Source organism: Eriocheir sinensis, chromosome 58, assembly GCF_024679095.1.
Source record: "Eriocheir sinensis breed Jianghai 21 chromosome 58, ASM2467909v1, whole genome shotgun sequence".
Classification (NCBI taxonomy): Eukaryota; Metazoa; Arthropoda; class Malacostraca; order Decapoda; family Varunidae; genus Eriocheir; species Eriocheir sinensis.
The window spans coordinates 3,971,290-3,995,177 of NC_066566.1; the positions used below are offsets into that span (position 1 = coordinate 3,971,290).

At 44.7% G+C, this 23,888-nt stretch overlaps 1 protein-coding gene across 4 annotated transcripts in view; it reads right to left on the bottom strand.

The window, feature by feature from the left end:
- Positions 1-9,794: 9,794 nt before the first annotated feature.
- LOC126985066 (inhibitory POU protein-like) overlaps positions 9,795-23,888 on the bottom strand; it is a 194,037-nt gene continuing 179,943 nt past the window's right edge. For 2 of the 4 annotated variants that reach the window (XM_050839409.1, XM_050839412.1), the window contains 2 exons: positions 23,388-23,535; positions 9,795-13,925 (listed from right to left, as the gene is read on the bottom strand). In XM_050839409.1, the coding sequence (XP_050695366.1) occupies positions 13,650-13,925; positions 23,388-23,535 (424 nt within the window). In that variant the 3' untranslated portion in view covers positions 9,795-13,649. The remainder of the gene's footprint in view (positions 13,926-23,387; positions 23,536-23,888) is intronic. The other 2 variants (XM_050839411.1, XM_050839410.1) reach the window with 2 other exon arrangements.

A 23,888-nucleotide genomic window follows, 5' to 3' on the forward strand; every position in this document is an offset into this window, starting at 1 on the left:
GATCTTCCTTATTCCTTCTCTTTCTTCTACCCTATTCCCTCCCTTCTATCCCTCTCTCCTTCACTCCCTCCTCTTCTTCTTCTTTCCCTTCTTCCTTCCGTGGTTTCTTCTCTTTTCCCCTCTTTGTAATATCTTTTTTTATCCATTTTCTCTTCTTATCTTATTCCTTCTTTATTTTTTTACCTCCTTTCTTCTTTCTCTTCTGGTTCCTTTTTTTCTTTTCCTCTCTTACTCTTTCCTTCCTTTCTTTATTTTTCTCTTTCTACATTTTTTGCTTCCTCTTATATCCTCTTTCTTTCCCTTCCTCCTCCTTTATCCCCTCTCTCTCCTTTCCCCTTTCTTATGATTCTTTCTTCCTCTCCCTTTTATTTGCCCTTTTCTTTCCTTATTCCTTATTTTTTTCTACTTTTCTTCCTTTCCCTTCATTCTCTCTCCCGTTTCCTTTATCCTTCTTTCACCTTCTTACCTTCTCCCTCCCTCCCTTCCTTCCTTCCTTCCTAATTCCTTCTCCTATTTTTTTTCATTCCCACATTCCATATCTCTACTTTTCTCCCTCCCTCATTCTCTCAATTTTCCTTCCTTCCTTCTTCCCTTTCTCTCTCTTCCCTCCTCCTCCTTGCCTATCTCCCTCCCTTCCTTCATGTTCTCCCCTTCTTCTCCTTCCCTATCTTTACCTATCTCTCTTCCCCTATCTCTTCCTTCTTCCTTCTCTTCATTCCCTATTCATTTTTCTTCCCCTCCTCCCTTCTCTCTTTCTTCTTCTCCCTCTCTTCCTTCCTTATTCCTCCTCTCAGTTCCTCTCTTATTCTCCCCTTTATTACCCTCTTCCATATCTACTCTTTGTCCTTCTTCTCATTCCCTTCCTTTTCTCTCCCTTCCTCCCTTCCTCTCCCCTTCTCTTTCCTTTTTTTCAGCTTTTTTTCTTTGTTTCGTCTCTTCCTATACTTCCTTCTTCCTCAATTATTCTTCCTTTCTCTTCCCCATTTCATCTCTTAATTCTTCCTCCCCCTCATTTTCTCTCCCTGTTTCTTCCTTCTCCCCTTTCTCCCCCTTCCTCCGTCTTCCTTTCTCCCTCCTTTTCCTAGCTCGGGTCAGGCCACACCACCACCATATCATTATAGCTGATCTCTATTATTACGCTCTTATTTTTTGGCCAATGAGCGTGGCCTGACCCAAGCTTGCGTGCGTCCCCGGCCCGCTGACTGGTGGAGCCGTGACAGAAGGGGCGTGGGATTGGGGGAGACGTGACCGGGGGGGGAGCGCCGTGATTGGTCAAGGCGTGGCGTGCGAGGTGTAACGACTCGGCCAGGTGTGATCATAGGTTAGGTAAGACAGGTAGGAATGACGGGGAAAGGTGAAGGGTGAAGGGTAATGGGGTTGGTGTTTTTTGTGTTTTTCCAATTACCTTTCGTGTTTGATGTAAGGGGTGGTGTCACAGGTAAGGTAAGGTAAGGTTAGGTAAGGTTAGGTAAGGACTGAAAAGAAAGGAATAGAAGGGAAAGGAGAGAAAAGGAAGGAAGGTTAGGTAAAACAGGTAGGAATGAAAGGGAACGTGAAGGGAAATGGGGAAATGGTTACCTGGTTTGTGTTATTTTTTTTTTATATTTACCTTCCATGTGTGATGTAATGGGAGAGGGAAGGTAATGTAAGGGAGGGAGCGAGGGAGGAAGGAAGGAAGGAAGGAGGGAAGGAGAGGAAGGGAGGAAGAAAGGAAGGGAGGGAAGAAGGAAAGAAATGAGGGAAGGAAAGAAAAAAGAATGGAAGCAAGGAAAAAGAAAGGAAGGAAGGAAAGAAACTTGAGAAGAAAGGAAGGAAAGAAATCAGGGAAGGAAGGAAGGAAGGGAGAGATGGAACAGGGAAACAGTTACCTATCTTCCCGACCCACTTACCTATGCATGGAGGTTATGGGTAAGTTGAAAGGTAAGGTGCAATTATAGGTAAGGAAAAAATATACTGTAGGGAAAATATGGGAAAGAAAATTGTAACTTGACCTTCCTTCCCACTCCTCTACCTACTTACTCTTCCATTTCCCTACCTACTTACCTTCCTACCTTCCTACTTACTCCCCCTACCCTTCCTACCTACCTACCTACCCTCCCATTTCTACTTACCTGTCACTCCTTTCCTACCTACATTCTTTTTTTTTTTTTTTTTTTACCTCGTTACCAACTTACCCTCCCTCCATTCAGGTGAAGAGGAGGAGGAGGAGGAAGAGGAGGAGGAGGTGTGAGGTTTTGGTGTCGAGAGGAGAGATAATGTCATAACAACACTTCTTCTCCCTTTCCTCCCTTCTCTCCCTTCTCCCTTCTCCTTTCGTCTCCCTTCTGTTCCTTTATCCTCCTCCCTTCTCCCAATTCTCCCACGCACCTCCAGCCTTGTATCTTCTATCTTTCTCCTCCCTTCTCCCTTCTCTCTTCTCCCTTCTTCTCCCTTCTGTCCCTTCATAGTCCTCCCTTCTTCCAATTCTCCCTTGCACTTCCACCCTTCTATCATTTCTTCCTTCTCCCTCCTCCATTTTCTCCCTCCCGTTTCCTCTCTTCTTCCTTCTTCTCCCTTCTGTCCCTTCCTCCTCCTCCATTTTCTTCCTCCCTTCTCCCTTCTTCCTTCTTCTCCCTTCTCTCCCTTCCTTCTCCTCCCCCTCCATTTTCTCCCATTTTCTCCCTTTTTCTCCCTACTTCCTTCTCCCTTCTGTCCCCTCTTTCTCCTCCCCTCCACTAATCTATTAATATCTATCACACCCTTCCAATTACCTGTGTTTACCTGTTATGCCAAAGGAGGACAGGTAAGGACAGGTGAGGTGACGAGACGGAGGTGAGTCTATTCCCTTTATTAAGTGTTTGTGTGTGTTTTTATGAGTGGGGGATTTTGTGCTACTCAATTTAATGTGTGTTTTAACTATTTTTTTTTTTTTAGTGTGTTCTGTGATTTGGTATTGGTGTGTTGCGATTTTCTTTTGTTTGTTTTTAATGTTTTTTTTTCTACAGTGTTATTTTGTTGTTGCATTTTTTTATTACTGGTGCATTTAATAAGTAGTTTAGTTATGTGATATATTTATTTATTTATTTATTTTATTTATTTATTATTATTATTATTATTTTTTTTTGTGTGCGTGTGTGTGTGTTGTTGTTTTGTATGTACTGATGTGTTGCTATTTTGTTGTTGTTTTTCTAGTTAGTTTTTTTAGTCGTTTTTATAGTTTTTTGTTATTTTTGTTTTGTTATGTTTTTTTTTAGTTATGTCTGTTTCGTTATGTCTTTTCACTGCTGGGCTGCAATTTTTTTTCATCAGTGGTTTGTTAAATTGTTAGGAATGTTTTTTTTATAGGAACATTCTAGGTAAAGAAGCAAACACACACACACACACACACACACACACACACACACACACACACACACACACACACACGCACACACACAAAAAAAAGATAGAGACGGGTCCCGCAAAACACAGCTCCCCCCAAAAAAAAAAAAAAAAAACACGAATCACAAGCTAAAAAATCCATAGTCAATGAAGCTTAGTAAGGTGTCTTAACTCTCCCCTCTTGGAAGCGTTCAAGTCGTAGGAAGGAGGAAATGCAGAGAAACGTAGGATACTTGAGGGTGTAAGTGATGGAAGAATGAAGAAACTAACTTACTGATTATACCTCTTGCTTTAGGGTTATGACTGCACAGGGATGAGCTGAAGTAGGAAGGCATGCTGAGCGAGGCGACGGTGCTGGTACAGGCATTTACCTTGAATATCCAGAAGAACAGTCAGCTTGAAAATAGTCATATAAAAGACTGCTGCGTAATTTGAATGTGGAAGACAGTTAGTAAGAAGAGGGGAGTTGATAAGGTTCAGAATTAAGGTAACATTTCTTAGACAGTTAGTTAGCATGTTCAGAAGAGTAGTTAGCATGGAAATAGCCGTATAAAAGACTGCATTGAAGGGAAGACTGCTGTGTAATTTAAATATGGAAGCCAGTTAGTAAGAAAAGGGGAGTTGATAAGGTTCAGAATTAAGTTAACATTTCTTAGACAGTTAGTTAGCATGTTCAGAAGAGCAGTTAGCATGAAAATAGTCGTATAAAAGATTGCATTGGCTAGGAAAAAAGACTGCTGCGTTATTTAAGGTTGGAAGACTGTTTGTAAGAAGAGGAGGAGTTCGTAAGACTCAGAATAAGGTTAACATTTTTTTCTATTCTAATAAGATTTCGTGTTCTTACCTGTATTTTGTACCTGATGTTACCTTTGAAGCGGTGTGACGAGTTTGCTAATGTACTTGTTTGTATTGTATTAAGTGTATGAAACAAAAAAAAATAGATAGAAAGATAGATAGATAGATAGATAGATAGATAGATAGAGAGAGAGAGAGAGAGAGAGAGAGAGAGAGAGAGAGAGAGAGAGAGAGAGAGAGAGAGAGAGCGAGAGCGAGAGGGAGTCAGAGTTCATGAAAAAAATAAGAAAATCCAAATTATTAAATCAAACAAGTCGATAGAAAGAGATATATTATGATAAGAAATGCTGATAGTGTATATGTGTGTGTGTGTGTGTGTGTGTGTGTGTGTGTGTGTGTGTGTGTGTGTATCATGATGGTGGTGGTGGTTGTGCTAGTAGTTCTGGTTCTGGTTATGGTGGTGGTGGTTATTATGGTGGTGGTGGTGTTGGTTCGATAGAAGTGGTGGTGGTGGTAGTATGGTGGTGATGATGATAGTGGTAATGATGGTGATGTTAGTAGTCCTGTTGGTGGTGGTGGTTGCAATGGTGATGGTGGTAGCTGTGGTGGTGGTGGTAGTCGTGGTGGTGGTTGTGGAAATCGTCGTAGTGGTGGCGGCGGCGGCAGTGGTGGTGGAGGAGACAACAACAACAACAACAACAACAACATCACAAAAAAACAAGGTCAGAGTACGAGTGAAAAAAAAAGTGGTTAATGTTTACAAAAAAGTTTTTATTTAGTAACCAACAATTCATATGGTTCTGCTATAAACAACCTACACCGGGAACACTGATTGATGTCCGAACAGAAGGTCTGGTTATTATTATCTTCAGGTGGAGGAGGGGGGGAGGGGAAGGTAAGGGAGGGGGGCAAGGGATGGGGGATGGGAAGGATGTAGGTAGGTAGGTAGGAAATGGTGTGGGGGGGGGAAAGGATGGGGGATGGGAAGGATGTAGGTAGGTAGGTAGGGAAAGGTGTGGGGGGGGAAAGGATGGGGGATGGGAAGGATGTAGGTATGTAGGTAGGAAAAGGTGTGTGGGGGGGGGAAAGGGATGGGGGATGAGAAGGATGTAGGTAGGTAGGGAAAGGTGGGGGTGGGGTGGGGAGGGGGACTAGTCGGAGAAGGGTCAGGATTGGTCAGGGAAAGGAAGGGAAGGGAAGGGATGGGATGGGATAGAGTAACACTTAGGTATGTGACAATTGTGTATGTGTGTTTATTTGCGTGTTTGTTTGTTTATGTGGGTGTTTATGTTTGTGTGTGTGTGTATACTTAAACTGGCAGGCAAGGTGGAGGAAGGTAAGGTAAGGTAAGGTAAGGGTATTGGGGAAGAGGGAAGGGCAAAGAAAAAGAGAGATGGGATTCCTTAGTGGTGGTGGTGGTGATCAGCGATTATCATTGTATTATCGTTTTTTATTTTTAAGCTCTCAAACTCTGTACCTACACAAATAACGAAAAAATATTAGTTAGCGTTAAAACTTTATTATTGATTGTTTTTTTTTGTTTTTTTTTTGCTATAGTATCAGAAACTAAAAAATGAAAATACATACGGTGTACGACGATATGGCAACGCTGGCTGGTGATGGTGGTGGTGATGGTGGTGGTGTGAATGGTGCTGATACAAGAATGCCTGTTTGCCTGGATTGCTTCACTGGCTGACTGGATGACGGATGACCTCTCTTTCTTTCATCATCCACAGAACATGCTAAAAATAATATATATGTGTGAGGTCTGCAGGAGCCCATTCAGAGTACATACACAGAGTAACGAATTAATTGCGACCCTTCAGCGTACGACGAAAAGGAGTTACGTGTGAGTGAACAAGTTTGAGACGCGTTAAGTAGTAAGAGTAACATAATAACACATTGCAGATTATTAAAGAAGGTACTTGTAAATTAAGATCAAGGAGCATTTGGTAGTACACAGTAATATAACATCTTTGCATTAAACAAGAGATTGAATGGGTAACAGAAAACTCATTATTAAGGAAGGTACTCGTAAATTAAGGTCAGGGAGCATTTGGTAGTACACAGTAATATAACATCTTTGCATTAAACAAGAGATTGAATGGGTAACAACACTCATTATAACGAAGAAATCAAGTATTGCGTCAACGTCCCCGCTTGCTTCAGGGGATAACGGAATAAAGGTCAATAATGCGTACCCTGTTAACCTTGAACGGAACAAAAGGAACAAAACATTCACCATAACGAAAAGAATCTTACGCCTATATTCCAAGCTCTCCCTTCATGGACCATTTCCTTCATATCACTTCCAACACTATCACTTTGCCGGACCGCGTTCCCTATGAGCTCTCAATAAACAACTGCGGCCAAACAGAAATTTCTCCGTCAGTAAAGTTTGGTTCTGAGACTGCCAAGAAAATGTGGTAATTGGAGGCGAAGAAGGTGGAGTTTATGATTTAGAAGCTATCACTGTTTTATGGGCTGGTGATAACTGACCTTCGTAAATTGACCTTTCTTTTGGAAGTGGAGAATGTGGAGTTTACGATTTAGAAGCTGACACTGTTTTATGGGTTGGTAATAACTGATATCTCTTCGTAAACTGACCTTTCTTTTGGCCACTTCTAACCTTTTTTTTTTATAGGGGCAGTAATTAGCGGGCTTTTTTATATCTTTTTCTTTCCCCTTGATCTGCTTCCTTTGCTGTAAAGAAGAAGAAGGGAGAGCTTAGAAGACGGCTGTAGGCATTGTATAAACCCTTCCTCTCTCTCTCTCTTTTCATAATTTTGGAAGAGCGGAATAAAATAACACTAGAAAATTAATAACCGAATAATACCAACATAATAATCGGAATATAAACCCAAGTAAATAAAACAGGTACTGAAGCATTTCCCTAAGCGTCCTGAATACCTGTACAAAACGTGTGTTAATGAACGTACTGACTAAGCGAGTGAACATGGCGAGTATTCAACCAAGTAGGTACTGGATGGGTAAGAATGAGTCACTGAATAAATCACTAAACATATCAGACATTGAATGAGTATTAAATAAAGTACTGGGTGACTCGTCATGGACCTTAACAAATAACACATGACAAAAAAACAAACAAAAACAAAAAACAAAAGCGAGTGCATGTGTGTGTGCGTCTGTGTATGTGTGTGTGTGTGTGTGTGGGGGGGGGGTAGTGTACGAATGTGTGTGTGTGTGCGTGTGTGCGTGTTTTGGCGTGACGCTGTAAACAAACCAATTAACCCATTAGCAGGTTAACAACTAAAAAATAAAAAAACTGTTGACCCACGGGAAGTGAAGTTAAACATCATCATCAACAAACTCTCCCATCAACAGCAGCGACGACGTGGGTTGAAAACAGACGCATGGGAGGGGAGGCTGGGCGTGATGGGGGAAGGAGAGGGAGGGAAGGAGAGAGAGGGAAAGGTTACTGATCAGGGTGGAGGGAAGGTGAGGGAGGCTTGGGCGAGTCGAAAACGAAGATGAGGTGAAAGAAAGGGAGACTTGAGTTGACTGAATGGGGAAAATGAGAGAAGTGAGTAAGTCTGAGGCGAAGATGAAATGAGGAAAAAGTGAATTGAGTTGAAGGGATGTAGAGATATGATGACTAGATTGACTGACTGGAGAAAATGAGGAAAGTGAGTGAGGGTTAGACGAGTCGAAAGCAAAAATGAGGTGAAAAAAGGTGACTTGAGTTGACAGGATGTAGAGATGATGATTAGACTGACTGACTGGAGAAAATGAGAGGAAAGTGAGTGAGTCTTGGACGAGTCGACAGCGAAAATGAGGTGAAAAAAGGTGACTTGAGTTGACAGGATGTAGAGATGACTTGAGTTGACAGGATGTAGAGATGACTGACTGACTGACTGGAGAAAATGAGAGGAAAATGAGTAAGGCTTGGACAAGTGAAAAAAAAAGAAAGTGAAAATATGACTGTGGAGAGACTGACTAGAACTGACTGGAGAAAATGAGGGAAGAGGAAAGTGAGTTGAGGCTTCGACGAGTGAAAAAAAAAGAAAGTGAAGATATGACTGGTGAGACTGACTTGAACTGACCGGAGAAGGTGAAAGGAAAGGAAGGTGAGTGAGACTTGAACGACCTGACAGCGAAAATGACTAGATGTACTGTGACGATGACTAGAACTGACTGGCGAAAGTGAGGGATGATGACTGGATGCTAAGTGGATTAAACGAAGGTGAATGGAAGTCGTATCGAGGAGAATAACGTGAATGGAACTGACCGGGCAAGGTGATGAAAAGAAAACGGAGGGTGATTTGCGTGTTTTTAGGGAAGACTACGATGAGTGGCTGACTGACTGGATGAGGTTGGAGAAAGATGTCAGGCGCTGCATTCTCAAACATTTCAGACTGAGGGTTGTATATTTAAACATTTCTCCCAAGTTCACATATTTGCCAAGGCTTTCGTATGAGTTAAGGGCATTTCCAGGAGTAGTTTTATGACCCTGGTGGTAGTTTGGCCCTTCTTCAGTAGCATGAACCTAAAAGAGCTCTCCCAAGCTCACATATTTGCCAACTTTCGTATGAGCTTAGGGCATTTCCAGGAGTAGTTTTATGACCCTGGGGGTGGTGTGGCCCTTCTTCAGTAGCATGAACCTAAAAAATCTCTCCCAAGTTCACATATTTGCCAAGGCTTTTGTATGAGTTTAGGGCATTTCCAGGAGTAGTTTTATGACCCTAGTGTTAGATTGGCCCTTCTTCAGTAGCATGAACCTAAAAAAGCACACATTAGAACCCGATTGATCCCACTTATTGACCTTTAGATATAGTTGATGTGAGAAGCAAAAGTATCATATAATATCGAACTTAAACACCCACATTTCTTAAGTCTTTCCTGGGGGTTGTGGGCATATCCTGGGGTAGTTTTATGACCCTGATGGTAGTTTGATTCTTCTTCCGTAGTGTGGACTTGAAAAGCCTTTGTAAATAGTTGATATATATATATATATATATATATAGAGAGAGAGAGAGAGAGAGAGAGAGAGAGAGAGAGAGAGAGAGAGAGAGAGAGAGAGAGAGAGAGAGAGAGAGAGAGAGAGAGAGAAGGATGATGCGGAAAAGTATGAGGAGTTATCATCGGGCTGAGAAGGAGAATGAAGCGATGGAAAATGGACCGTAGTATGAGGGATGTTATAATGGGTTAGGTTAATGGGGTAAGGGGATGATGGGGAAGGGATGTTACTTTTTATAAACCCCCAGCAGTGTGTATGTGAGTGTATGTGTGCATGTATGTGTGTGCTGACGTGTATGTTCGTAGGTGAACGTATTAAAGACGTATACATAAGACTTTGATGATGGTATACATTGGTCATCACCGCGAGGAAGGGAAGGGAAGGGAATGGAATGGAAAGGTAGGGTAGGGAAAGGAAGGGAAGGGTATGGAAGGGAAGGGAAGGGAAGGATAAGGAAGGGAAGGGAAGGGTAAGAATGGGGAGAAAAGGGAAGGGTAAGGAAGGGGAGGGATGGGAAGAGAAGGGAAGGGTAGGGTAAGGAAGGGAAGGGAAGGATAAGGAAGGGTAGGGTATGGAAAGGAAGGGACGGGAAGGGTAGGGAAGGGAAGGGTAGGGCAGGGAAGGTAAGGGAAAGGGGGGGGAAGAAGGGAGGAAGGAAGGGAAGGGTAGGGCAGGGAAGGTAAGGGAAGGATAAGGAAGGGGAGGGTTGGGAAGGGCAGAATGAAACAGGTTCTCTACTTCTATACACATAAAGGAGTGGTGGAGACGTGGCTTCCAGGGCTGTGTGTGTGTGTGTGTGTGTGTGTGTGTGTATGTGTGTGTGTGTGTGTAAGTGTTTATATATTTGTATGTATGTGTAAATATATGTATTTGTATATATGTGTATGTGTGTGTGTGTATATGCATATGTGTGGATGTTTATCTATTTGTATGTGTGTGTGTGTGTGTGTGTGTGTGTGTGTGTGTGTGCGTGTGCGTGTGCGCGCGTACGTATCAGCCCCGCCACGCACACAACACAGAGGCCGCTGGTGTGTGGGACTCGAACCGAGGGAGGGAACGGCTGACTGGCGCGCTGGCTTTATACATGAACGGCGTCGACGGGAGGGTCGCCGCGCCACCCCGGCTTGGGAGGGGGAGAGGTGGGAGGAGGAGGAGGAGGAGGAGGAGGAGGAGGAGGAGGAAGATGCAAAGAAGTGAAAGACGAGATTATTTTGAAGAGAAAATAAAGAAAATCTAAAGAAAGTGAAAATACGTAATACAAAAAGCAATCTTCGGCTTTTTTGTTCTTTTATATTCGTTAACATTTTATTTATTCGGTGGAGTAAGGCACAGGGTGTAAAAATCTTCCCCCTTATGAGGAGGCGACGTCTGGTAGCAGCCCCGACGGAGGGTCTGCGTGAGGAGGAACAAGAAGAAGAAAAGGAGAAAAGAGGAAACGCCAAACTGAGGTGACGGAGAGAGAGAGAATGAGAGCAAGAAACGAGGCTCGCTGGATCGACACTTCATGGTCAAAAAAGTTCACGAGCATTCAGAATATTTATGAAAGAAAATATAGAAAAGGTTTGTGAGGTCTACAGAGGAAGGTTCCTAAAGTAGTTGGAGGAAGCATCGCTAAATCTCCTCTGGTGAAGATACTAAAGGGAAGACAGTGTTGCCATTATGCAGCACAACGGGTAACCAAAAGAGGCACAGAGCAACAGAGCATGGGAGAGGCGGAGGAAGTCCCGCGGAGGGTGAGGGGGGTGTGGGGGGGTCAGGGGGGCTGTCTCCGGGGTGGCTGGCGGCCCTGGCCTCGGCGGCCTCGGTGCCTTACAAATGACTCGGTAAAGTAATGATGACATGAACCAAGCGTAAAGAAGGAGTGTCGGGGCGTGAGTTACCATGTTGCTGTGTCCCTCCGTCGAGTGATGGGAGGGAAGGTGTCGCGGCCAGACCTGCGGGACGCCGCCCTCCGCAGCGCTGGGCGGCCGGCGGCGCGACGCCCCCGGGCACTGTGCGGGGGGCGGGGCTGCCGGCCTGCCATGGACGAGTCGAGAGGCGGCCCCTACGCCGCCACAGTCTTGTGTCAGTCACTAGAGCCTGGGAACACGAGGGTTGGGGCAGCTCGGCGCGGCAGCAACGCCGGCGCGGGTTTGTGAATCTCTCACTGATCTACTTTTATGGGTCGGCGGCAGCGCCGAGGCTGGGGAGGGCGGCGGCGGTCTGCGTGTGTCGTAAAGAGTATCGTGATCCCTGAAGGAATCTGGTATAAAATGCAGCTCCAGTAAGCTTGTTGCAACACTCCACTACTGGCATTCTCAACAGGTCCGTTAATATTATTCACAGTGGGTTTATACATAGTCAATAAATAAGACAAATAATATACATATAAAATAATTTCTTATCCGAGAAAGGCAGAGTATTTATTGTGACTGCTGGCAGGCGGTGCTCAGGGAGGAGCCCGCGCCAGCCCGCGTCACGAGGCCTCGCGGCTCCCCTCGGCTCCCCGCGGCTCCTCGCGGCCCTCGCGCGGCTCCCTCTACGCTGCAAGCTTGGCCAGACACTTATAAAAATGACTAAGTTAAAGCTCATAGTAATTATTTGTGCACGGTTCAACACCTGGCCTCTACACCTGGCGCCTGAACGGTCGCGCCGGCAGGACGTGGCGCCCCTCGCCGCCCCGCACGCCGCCTGACTAGAGGTGGTGGTGGTGGTGGCGGTGGCGGCGGCGGGGGCAGTGGCAGGGGCGGTGGCGGCGGTGATGGTGGTGGTGGCGGTGGTGATGCCCCGCGGCGGCCGCCTCCCTGGCCGCGAGTCGCCGCTCCCAAGCACTGACTAGTGTGACATTTGTATCTGATACTTCATGACTTCGTAAACGGCTCGGCCGAGTCACGCTGACTAGCCTGGGAACGGTCAAGGCCGTGGCTGTGCGGTGGGAGTGTCCCCGGGGGGGCGTCGTGCCCGCGGCCCGCCGCCCGCCGCGCCCCCCGCTGCTTTACGAGGCCAAGTGGGTGTTGTGTGGCCGCGGCGGGTCAGGCGGGTTAGGTGCCTCCCTCCCCGACCACCGCCCGATCTTGGACGTTATTGACCATGCTTGTCCGAATGCCTCCACCTCGGCTTCATTGCCTCGCCACACTCAGCCATTCTCGCCGCCGGGAGTTACATCGACTGGAATCTTGGAAAAGTCTCCTGTGTGTCTCGGCGCACAAAGGCCGCGTCCCGCCACTGCCGGACGCTCGCCGGGCGCCGCACCGACGCTGTGCTGCAGGGAGTGATCGGCGACGCCCAATCGAACGGGAGTCGTAATCCAGCGGCGGCGGCATCATCATGCAGCAAGATTGGCTGAGATCGGCTGTGCTTACCTCCGGCCGAAGACCAAAATCATTCTAAAATCTTATCCATTCCAAAATGTTGCTTGCACAGGAGTGGCGGCGGCGGCGGTGACGACGACAAGAGGTCCGGCGTGGGTCCTGCGGCGGCGGCCGACGGCGGGCAACACGTGACGGAAAATAAACAATAAAGGAGAGCTACGACTACCTACGACTAGTTCACAAAATCCTTGAGCTCTGATGCACGTGGAAGTGCAGGGTCCTTCGCCGTCCCGTGACAGCAAAGTTGGTACCGTTAATATATTATATGTACAGTTCTTTGGTTAAAAGAAAAAGTTTTCTTAGACTCCTTACAAGGTACATATAAGACCTACTAGTCAGTCGTACCGTGGAAACATTGGAAAGTAAGCCTAGTTGCCGTGCGACAGAAGGTCCATGTCGTGATGGCCCGGCGGGCTGGCGCCCCGCGGCCGGACCAGCGACGCCGTGTTTCACCAGGTTGTCTATCACTGGATGAGGCATGTTGCCGTACTCGTGTTATGCTGTAAACGTGGAGACTTACTCTAATTTTGTACAATTTGTCCTGACATTCATGGACTTCACAGTCATGCCTTCAAAAGGTTAATAATCACATCTTGGTTTGTTTTTCCTCCTGACCAGTGTGAGACGTTTCTGTCAACCCTGAGCGCTGGCCGTGCCAGTCCGTGGCGCCCGTGCGGGCACCTTCACCTTCTCCTCCGTTGCTCAAGTGTCACACTGGTCATCTCCCCTGATGCCGTGGCGACTCCCTGGGCGCGGCTCCTCCGCCACGCCCAAGAGTCGCATGGCCTGGACTTGCCCGTCGCTCCGTCCCTCACCCACCACCGACACAGACGTTGCCACCCGTCTGTGCCTCAAGGCTCTTCGTAAGCATCGGCCCACTGGCCACCCTGGCGTCACTGCGTCAGCTGGCGTGTGGCCTGGTGGGCGTGGGCAGCAGCGTAGGCGTAGCTGTACGCCCACGACGGCCCCGGCGCCATCCAGCGGTCACCTGCGTCGCCCTGGTCCGTCCATAGTGGGCGGGGCGTGGGCGGGCAGGATGCGGCGTTGGCGGTGGAGTTTGGCGAGGGGCGGTTAGCCTGCTGCTGCTGGTGGTGGTGTTGCTGCTGGTGGTGGGCGGAGCGGGCTGGCAAGTCCAGGGCCGGGCGGGCACCAGGGGAGGCCATCCACTACGGGACCGGCGTGTGCGGCGGCATAGGGGACGTCATCATGGAGCCCATGGAGGTGTGCACGTTGCCGCCAGTCATCTGCTTCTGCGTGGCCGCGAACTTCATCCTCTTCTGCTTTTGCCGCTGGTTGCAGAACCACACCCGCACCACGTTCTTCTTGAGGTCCAGCTTCTCGGCGATGGCGGCGATCTTCTCCCCTGAGGGCCGCGGCTGCACGGCGAAGTACGCCTCCAGTGACCGCTTCTCCGGCGCCGCGATGGACGTCCGTTTGCGCTTCTGGGGGCAAACCAGGAGCGGCGTTAGTGGGCGTGTAGGTGTGCGGGTGTAGCTATGCATGTGTGTATGTGTGTATGTATGAATCTGTGTGTGTGTGTGTGTGTGTGTGTGTGTGTGTGTGTGTGTGTGTGTGTGTGTGTGTGTGTACATTCATGTTAGGTAGAATCGAACAAGTCAGACTAAAGAAAAAAACAAAAACAAAATAAGAGACAGGAAAACGAAGCATCTTCCATTAACAAAAATGAACGAGAAAAAGAATAAGAAAATAAAAATAAAACCCGAAGCACGTTACAAAACAACTTCACACACACACAAACACACAACAGTAAAAAAAAAATATTGGAAGACTTGGGCGATCTCTTCCAAAGGTATTTTTAGGCCTGACGCGGGTGAGTTTATTCTGAGTTTCCTTACTGATGCGATCGAATGTGACGACACGGGCTGGGGGTGAGGGAGAGGGAGAGGGAGAGGGAGGTGGGTGAGGGAGGCGGCGGATGAGGGAGTGCAGGGATGGATGCGAGAGGTGGATGAGGGTGACAGGTGAGAACTAAAAATGACCAGTTCAACAATCCAACACTAAGTCATTATGGATGCGAGAGATGGATGAGGGTGGCAGGTGAGGACTAAAAATGACCAGTTCAACAATCCAACACTAAATCATTACAATCATCCTAACTGAACTACAATCCCCATAATTATCCCTTTTTTTCAACTCAGCTCCCGATGCTAAAGAGCTTTCCTATGTTGGTGGTTTCCTTACATTTCCCACATTCTCCATCAATACCAAACGACCACCACCACAGACTCAAGTACTAATGCGTATGGGATGTGCAGGTATAACGTATATGTCCCCTATTTTATCTTTACAGGGGATTTTCGTAGTGTCAACTGTTGGGGCGCTTGCGAACTTGCCGTGTTGGACTGTAAAACTGGGATGTGGCTGTTGATTTAGCGGTGTGGGGGAAGGGCGACAGATGGACAAATAGGGGAGGAGGGCGACGAGAGTGAGGGTGAACACATAGAGGGAATGATGCATGGGAGTGAGGGCGTGAGGGAGAGTGCGCAAAGGTGGGAAAAAAGGGCAGGTGAGGGTGGCTGGGATACACAGATGAGGAGGACGATGGGGCGGTGGACTAGACGTTGGTTGAGGTGAACATTGAAAAACTAAATGACTGTTCAACGTATGAGGGTAATTAATGAGGGTGAACAATCGTGCATAATAATGAGATAAGGTGAGAATAGTGGTGAATGCGATGAAGGAATCTATTCATTATGAGTAGCGTGACTGAGGCTAATGAGGGAGAGAAGGAAGGATGGGCCATGAATCAGAGAAGGGTGAGATTTAAGTGAGTAATAATGAGTGAATGTGAAGTATGAAAATGCAATATGAGGAGTAGACAAAGCTATGTATTGTGGGGAACATGAGTGAGGTGGATAAGGGAGGGGGGACTGTAACATGAAGAAGGGCACGGATGAAAAAATGAGTAAAAATGAGATAAAAAGATGAAATGAAAGTGGGTAAGAAGATTAGGCGGTAGTGACTGTTAATTGAAGAAGGGCAAGGATGAAGAAAATTAGTAAAAATGAGATAAAAAGATGAAATAAAAGTGAGTAAGAGAATTAGGCGGTAGTGACTGTAACATGAAGAAGGGCAAGGATGAAGAAAATGAGTAAAAATGAAATAAAAAGATGAAATAAAAGTGAGTAAAAAGATTAGGCGGTAGTGACTGTATATTGAAGAAGGGCAAAGATGAAGAAAATGAATAAAAATGAGATAAAAAATGAAATAAAAATGAGTAAGAAAATTAAACGGCAGTAAACATTAAATTATGGAGAACGTAAAGAAGGTGGATGAGGAAAGAAAGAATGGAGAGTAACTTAAAGAGTATGGGGAAAATTGTTAAAAATGAGTAAAAATGAGTTAAGAAGAAGAAATAAGGGAGGGTATGGTGATGAACATAGTAGAGAATAGAAAGAAGGTGAAAAGGGGAGGATTGGACCGTAGATTTAAGGGAGGATGAAGATAAGGAAAATGAATATATCTGAGAATGGTGAGGTGGTGAGGAACATGACAGCGGTGAGTGAGGTGGGGGGGGGGGGGGATAGTGAAGTGATAATGAGTTAGTATTTATCTCATCATTATCAGGGAACACGAACATTCGCCATGGAAACACACAAACGAAAAAAAAAGAAAAAAAAGAACATCGAGGAATTAGGAAACAAGAAAAAACAACAACAGAACAATAACTAAAAGTGTGTGTGTGTGTGTGTGTGTGTGTGTGTGTGTGTGTGTGTGTGTGTGTGTGTGTGTGTGTGTGTGTGTGTGTGTGTGTGTGTGTGTGTGTGTGTGTGTGTGTGTGTGTGTTTATCTGTTTACTCATGCAGCGTAGACTCGGAAAATGCGATGAGAGAGAGAGAAAGAGAGAGAAAGGGAGGGGAAGGGAGAATGATGGAGAGGGGAATGAGAGGCTGGGAGAGAGAGAGATAGAGAGAAGGGAGGAGATTAGGAATGGGGAGGGGAAGGAACAGAAGCTTAACCACGTATACTCATTGGTCAGTGGGGCGAGGGGAGGGATGGGGAGAGGGGGGGAGGAGAGGAGAGGCGAGGGGAGAAGAGGGGATAGGGGAAGAAAGGGAAAGGCAATGGAAAGCGAAAGGAAAGTAAGGGAAGGAAGCAGATAAAGAAAGGGGTTGAAAAAGGTATGTTGGTGTGTGTGTGTGTGTGTGTGTGTGTGTGTGTGTGTGTGTGTGTTTAGGTAAGAGTTTGAGTGCATGCATTATGTCTGGCTGTGAGTGAGTGGCGGCGGGAGATAGATAAATAGATAGATAGATAGAGAGATAGACAGATAGAGAGAGAGAGAATAGCGGAAAACAACAACAACAACAACAACAATGATAAAACAATAACACACAAAACATGAACTACACTTAGGATAATAAATATAGTAAATAGTTGAACACCGAACACTTAACACACACAACACACACAAGACAACACACTACGGAACACATGTGAGAAACACGCAATACAAGCGCCCCACGGAACCTTCAGTCACTCACTCGCCTCGGAACGTAACATCCGCGTCGAGTTATGTTGCATCGAAGAAGATTAAAATGAGGAACTTAAGACTGAGGACTTTAATGCTGTCTTTATTTTTAGCTGGTTTTGGTTTTTATAGTTTCTCATCATCATATTCGTCTTTGTATTTGTAATTAAAGGAGATTAACTGATTCCACTCCGATTGCTAAATTTGAGAGGGATTTTTTCATATTTAATTTTGGTCTATATAGTTTCTCATCATCATATTCGTCTTTGTATTTGTAATTAAAGGAGATTAACTGATTCCACTCCGTTTGCTAAATTTGAGAGGGATTTTTTTATATTTAATTTTGGTCTATATAATTTCTCATCATCATATTCGTCTTTGTATTTGTAATTAAAGGAGATTAATTGATTCGACTCCGTTTACTAAGTTGAGAGGACCTTTTTTTTTGTTTAATTTTGGTCTATCTAATTTTTCGTCATCATTGTCTTTTGTATTTGTAATTAAGGAAAACATACTGATTCAATTCCTTTTATTATATTGAGAGGAACACTTTTTTTTTTATCAAGTTTTGGTCTTTATAACATCTCAGCATCATCGTATTTTTTGTATTAATCAAATAAGAGATTAACTGATTCGACTCCGTTTATTAAATTGAGAGGAACTTTTTCTTTTGTTTAATTTTGGTCTATTTAATTTCTCGTCATCATTGTCTTTTGTATTTGTAATTAAAGAAAACATACTGATTCAATTCCTTTTACTATATTGAGAGGAACTTTTTCTTTTGTTTAATTTTGGTCTATTTAATTTATGATCATTGTCTTTTGTATTTGTAATTAAAGAAAACATAGGCTGATTCAATTCCTTTACTATATTGAGAGGAACTTTCTCTTTTGTTTAATTCTTATCTACTCATATTTCTTTTTACATCATTGTCTTTTGTATTTGTAATTAAAGAAAACATACTGATTCAATTCCTTTTACTATATTGAGAGGAACTTTTTCTTTTGTTTAATTTTGGTCTATTTAATTTCTCGTCATCATTGTCTTTTGTATTTGTAATTAAAGAAAACATACTGATTCAATTCCTTTTACTATATTGAGAGGAACACTTTTTTTATCAAGTTTTGGTCTTTATAACATCTCAGCATCATCGTATTTTTTTGTATTAATAAAATAAGACTAATTTACTAAAAACTCCCAACACTAAAAATGGGAGTTAAAGAATTTGGGACTTTTTTCCTTTATAAATTGGACACGTTTATCTTCGTTCTTATCTCATTTATATATCTATCGGAAAAAGTAAAACAAAAAAAGGTGGATAGATAAGAAAAGTTACTCAAATATAGCAAGCATAAACGTTTTCCATTACTTTATTAACTTCTTGATTTATGATTTAACTGAGAATATAAAAAAATGCAAAACAAGGCATGGTCCAAGACACCTACTTCTTCAACCGAACTTTCTCTCTGTTCTGGCCTCTCTTTCTTAACTCCTTTTCTTTTTACATCAATTAGTGGACTTCTTGTTTTCTGTTTGTTGCCTTCATTAGCTCCTCCATTTCAAACTTACCTTGGGTTCCTCTTTTCCCTTTTCCTTACCTCCTTTTCCCTCCTTCCTACCTTCCCGTCTTTACCCTTTTCTTGCCTTACTCTCCTTCCCTCCTACCCTTTCCTCCCTTCCTTTTCCTTCCCTCCCTTTCCTTCCTTCATTCTAATTTTCCCCTTTTCTTGCCTTACTCTCCTTCCCTCCTACCCTTTCCTCTCTTCCTTTTCCTTGAGTCCCTTTCCTTCATCCCTTCTAATTTTACCTCTTTCCCATATTTCCTTTATTTATGTATCCCTTTTCTTCTGTTTTCTCTATTTTCTATCTTCTATTTATTTTCCTATTTTTTTCTACTCCCTTTTTTTATATTTCCCTCCATCCTTTCTTTTTAACTCTCCCCTTTCCTCTTTTTCTTCTTCTCCTTTTTCCTTTTTTTCTTCCTTCCCCTTTTTTTTTCTTTCCCCTTTATTTTTAAATTTCCTCCTCCCTTTTTTTTCTAACTCTCTCCCCTTTCCTCTTTCCTTCGGATCTCCCTCCTTCCCTCCTTCCCTTTATCTTCTCTTTCCCCCTTGCCTTTCTCCCTCCCTCCCCCCCTTTTCTGAGGTCAGAGATTAGGTTGCCATTTGAAAGCCCGTTTTTTTTTGTGCGTACGGATTTGTATTTGTAGAAGAAAAACATCTACAATTCCTTCTATTCAGCCATCACCATCACCACCACCCTATCATCTATATCTATCTATCTATCTGTCTATCTATCTATATCTATCTATCTATCATCGTCACCATCATCATTACGACACTTCCTTCTCTTCTATCATCACCATCACCACCATTACAAACACTATCATCGTCACCATCATCACCACGACACTTCCTTCTCTTCTATCATCACCATCATCACCACCACCACCATTATCATCACCATCACCACCAACACCAAATCCAACAACAACAAAACATCAAGAAAATAAAACAACCAAAGCGAGAGAGAAAAAAAGCACTCCATATCACCTTCATTAACCTTCCCACCTTCCTTCCTCTCTCTCCCTCCCTCTCTCTCTCCCTCTCTCCCTCTCTCACTTCACCTCAAGGGTAGGCACCAATAGCTAAGGTTTACAATACACTTCTTTAACAGCGTCTCTAAATACTGCCTTAAATATCTCCAAATAACACCACCCGGATCATAATCACCACCACCACCACCACCCTCAATAGGTCCTCGGGATATTCTGTAACTAGTCGGTTCCTAATTGACTACATCGCCTCCTCAGCTCTCTCTCGCTCGCTTTGATGACAGGAAAAGTGGTGGTGGTGGGGGCGGTGGTGGTGTGGAGAAGGGGGACTAGAGGGGCTTTGGTAGGATGGAAGAGGGCTGAATGGGACTGGATATGGTTGTGAAAGACTGAGTACTGGGTTAGGCAGATAAATGGGGCTTGATGGGACTGTGTAAAGTTGTGAAGGGGGTTGGGAGGAGAAGGTGGGACTAGAGGAGCTTTGGTAGGCTGGAAGAGGGCTGAATGGGGCTGGAAATAGTTGTGAAAAATGCTAAGTGCTGGGGATAGGCAGGTAAAGGGGGGCTTCATGGGACTCAAATGGGACTGGATAGACCTATGAACAAACTGGAGGGCATGAGTTACGGTGGGAAAGGACTTAACGGAGCTGGGAAATGCTGGAAAGGACCTAGAGGACTGTGGTTAAGACTGAAAAAGGGTTCGATGGGGCTGGGAAAAAGGGCTTGGGCTTACATGGGACTACTAGATGGACTCCAGAAACTAAAGAAACTAGGATGATGCTAAAATAAGGCTTGAAGGACGCTGGGAAAGGGTTAGGAAATGCTGGGTGAGGTTAGATGAAGCTGGGATAAACTGGATGATACTGGGTAAGGCTGGGAGAGGCTGGGTAAGACTGGATGAAGCTGGGATAAACTGGATGACGCTGGGTGAGGCTGGGTGAGGACGAGAGAGGCTGGGTGAGACTGAATGAGGCTGAAAGAGACTGGATGACTCTGGGTAAGGCTGGGTGAAGATGGGAGAGGCTGGGTGAGGCTGGGATAGGCTTGGTGAGACTGGATGAATCTGGGTGAAGCTGGGTGAGACTGGGAATAGGGTGGGTGAGGCTGGTTGATGTTGGATGAAACTGGAAAGGGGCTAAGTGAGACTGTGTAGGAACTGGGAAGGGACTGGGAGAGGCTGGGTGAGATTGAGAAGGGACTGGAAAGGGACTGGGAAGGGACTGGGAAGGCGTGGGACGGGAGGGACGGAAGGGGCTTGTGTTGAGGTGAGGCCTAACTGTTCCCTGGGCAAGGTGTGTGTGGGGGGGGGCAGGGGGGGGGGGCGGGGGGAAGGATTTACACAAGGGGCGTGGAGTGTGTGCGTAATTAAGCCATCACCAAACACTGAGCACAGGCAGTCCCTCTCCTTACACTGTGGTGGTGTGGTGGTGTGGTGGTGGTGTGGTTGTGGTGGTGTTAATTCATTCACTGACTCTCCCTTCCCTCACTCACTCACTCGCTTTCTTTCTTTCTTTCTTTACGTTTTGTGCTTTTTTTTTTTTCCTTGAATCTCTCTTCCTCTACACTCCCTCCTCTCTCTCTATTTCTCTCCCTCCCTCAATCTTTGTTTTTTTTGTTCATTGTTTTTGTTTGTCTTTTACTTAATTTCTTTGCCTCCTCATCTCTCTCTTTTGTATTCTTTTTTTGTCCTTTGCTTTCCTCCTTCTTTGCTTTTTTCTCCCTCTATCTCGATTCTTCTCTGTAATTCCTCTTTTCTCCATTAATTCTCCTCTTATTTATCTCCTCTTTAACATTTTCTTCATTATATATTTCCTCTTCTTTGTCTTGTAACTCCCTCTCTCCTCTTTTTCCCTCCTCTTCTCTCTCCCTCTTTCTCTCTCCCCTACTCGATTCCTCTCTAAATCCTCGTTTCTCCTCCTCTTTATCTTCTCTTTAACCTCTTCTTCATTATATATTTCCTCTTCTTTGTCTTGTAACTCCCTCCCTCCTCTTTTTCCTCTTACCCCTCCTCGCCCCTCTTGGTCTCGTCCTCTTCCTCCTCTTCCTCGATCTCCTCTTCCTTCTCTTCCTCTCTCTTTCCCTTTCTCCTTCTCCTTCTTATCCTATCAGCCAAGTCTTACAACCACCACCACCACCACCATAATCCCTCCATCTCTCTCCTTCCCTCTCTCCTCTTCATCCCTCCTCCTCCTCCTCTTCTTCTTCTTCTTCTTCCCCTCCTCCTCCTGCACATCAGCCTACACGGGTCAGCCCCAACAAATGAATCCCCTTCCTCCACCACGACCAAGAATCATCTCTCCCAATGCTCTCCTTGACCGTGCTAAGGGAGAGGAGGAGGAGGAGGAGGAGGAGGAGGAGGAGGTGGGGAGGAGGGAAAGTAAATATACCAAGAAGAAACAAAAGATAAAGATGAAAATTTTAGCAAAAAGAAAAAGATGATGATGAAGAAGAAGAAGAAGAAGAAGAAGAAGAAGAAGAAGAAGAAGAAGAAGAAGAAGAAGAAGAAGAAGAAGAAGAAGAAGAAAGAAAAAAAGAAGCTGTGGTAATAATAGAAAATGAAAAACGAAAGGAAGAATAAAATGAAGAAAAAAAAACAAGAAGATAAAAAGAAGAAAGAAGAAAAAAAGAACAAGAGGAGAAAGAACAAAGTAAAAGATGAGGGAAAAATCTAAAAAAAAGGAAAGTGAAGAATATAAAAATACCTAACCACAGATAGATAAATAGATACTTAGATAAATAGATAGATAGATAGAGAGATAGAGAAAAAAAGAGAAAGAGAAAATGAAAAAGAGAAAGATGGATTTAAAGACAGAGAAAAAGAGAAAGAGAAAGATGGATTTAAAGACAGAGAAAAAGAGAAAGATGGATTTAAAGACAGAGAAAAAGAGAAAGAGAAAGATGGATTTAAAGACAGAGAAAAAGAGAAAGAGAAAGATGGATTTAAAGACAGAGAAAAAGAGAAAGAGAAAGATGGATTTAAAGACAGAGAAAAAGAGAAAGAGAAAGATGGATAGAAAAACAGAGACAGAGAAAAAGAGAAAGATGGATAGAAAAACAGAGACAGAGAAAAAGAGAAAGAGAAAGATGGATTTAAAGACAGAGAAAAAGAGAAAGAGAAAGATGGATTTAAAGACAGACAGAGAAAAAGAGAAAGAGAAAGATGGATTTAAAAACAGAGAAAAAGAGAAAGAGAAAGATGGATGCAAAGACAGAGAAAGAGAGAAAGAGAAAGATGCATTTAAAGACAGAGAAAGAGAGAAAGACAAATGGAGACAAAAACAGAGACAGAGAAAAAAAGAAAAAGAAAATCCAGGTAAAAAAAACAGCAGATCACAGGCGGCAAGCAAGAGGACAAAATCCTCTTTGCACACACGAGTCAACGTCTTCCAAGTGTCAGTCTGTCCGCTAGATGGCACCTCTGACCTCTTACCTCCCCCCTCTTATCTCCCCTTCTTATCCCCCCTCCCCTTCTTCCCTCCTTCTCCTCCTTGATTCCTTCTTTTTACGAAGTCTCCTTCTCTTTTTTCTTGCAGCTCTCCCTCTCTGTCTCTTTAAGCCTCTTTGTTTATCTTTATTTATTTTCTTTCTCCTATTCTGGTTCCTTTTCCTTCTTCTTTACCTCCTCCTATCTACTCTTAAACCTCTTCCTCTTCCTATCCTTCTATCCCTCCTCTTACCCCCTTCCCATCTATCATTCCTCCTCCTCATTTTCCTATTCCTATCCTTCTATCCCTCCTCTTACCCCCTCCCCATCTATCATTCCTCCTCCTCCTCTTCCTATCACCCTCCCTTCTCCTCTCCTCCTCCTCCTCCTCCCCCGCGTGGCCTTATAACCCTGGGAAGACACTGCCGCCGTCCTCACATCATCTACCTCGCCCATGGGCAGGACCGACGGCGCCTCCGGGTCCCTTCGCTTGTTCTTTGCCTGCGCCTCGGCCTCCTCCAGCCACGCCTGCAGAACCGGCTTGAGGGCGATCATGTTGTTGTGGGAGAGCGTCAGCGACTCGAACCTGGGATAGAGGGAGAGAGAGGGGGAGAGGAGCGTTAGTTAAGGGCAGGGGAAGGGGCAGTGTTTGTGTGTGAAGATTGAAGGATTGGAGAGAAAGATAGTGGTTTAGGGAGTGAGTGTGTGGTTGTTATAGTGATAGATAGATAGGTAGAGATAGACAGGGTCGTAAGAAAGCAGGGGAGAGAGGGGGAGACGGGCGTTAGTTAAAGGCGGGGGGCGAGGGGGGGGAACTATTGAGGTGGATAGAGAAGAGTTAGAGGTTGTTGGGTTCACAGGAATATAAAAAAAACGTGATGGATAGAAGAGTTGATCATTGCAGTTGAGGTGGATAGGAAAAAAAAGAAGGATTAGGAG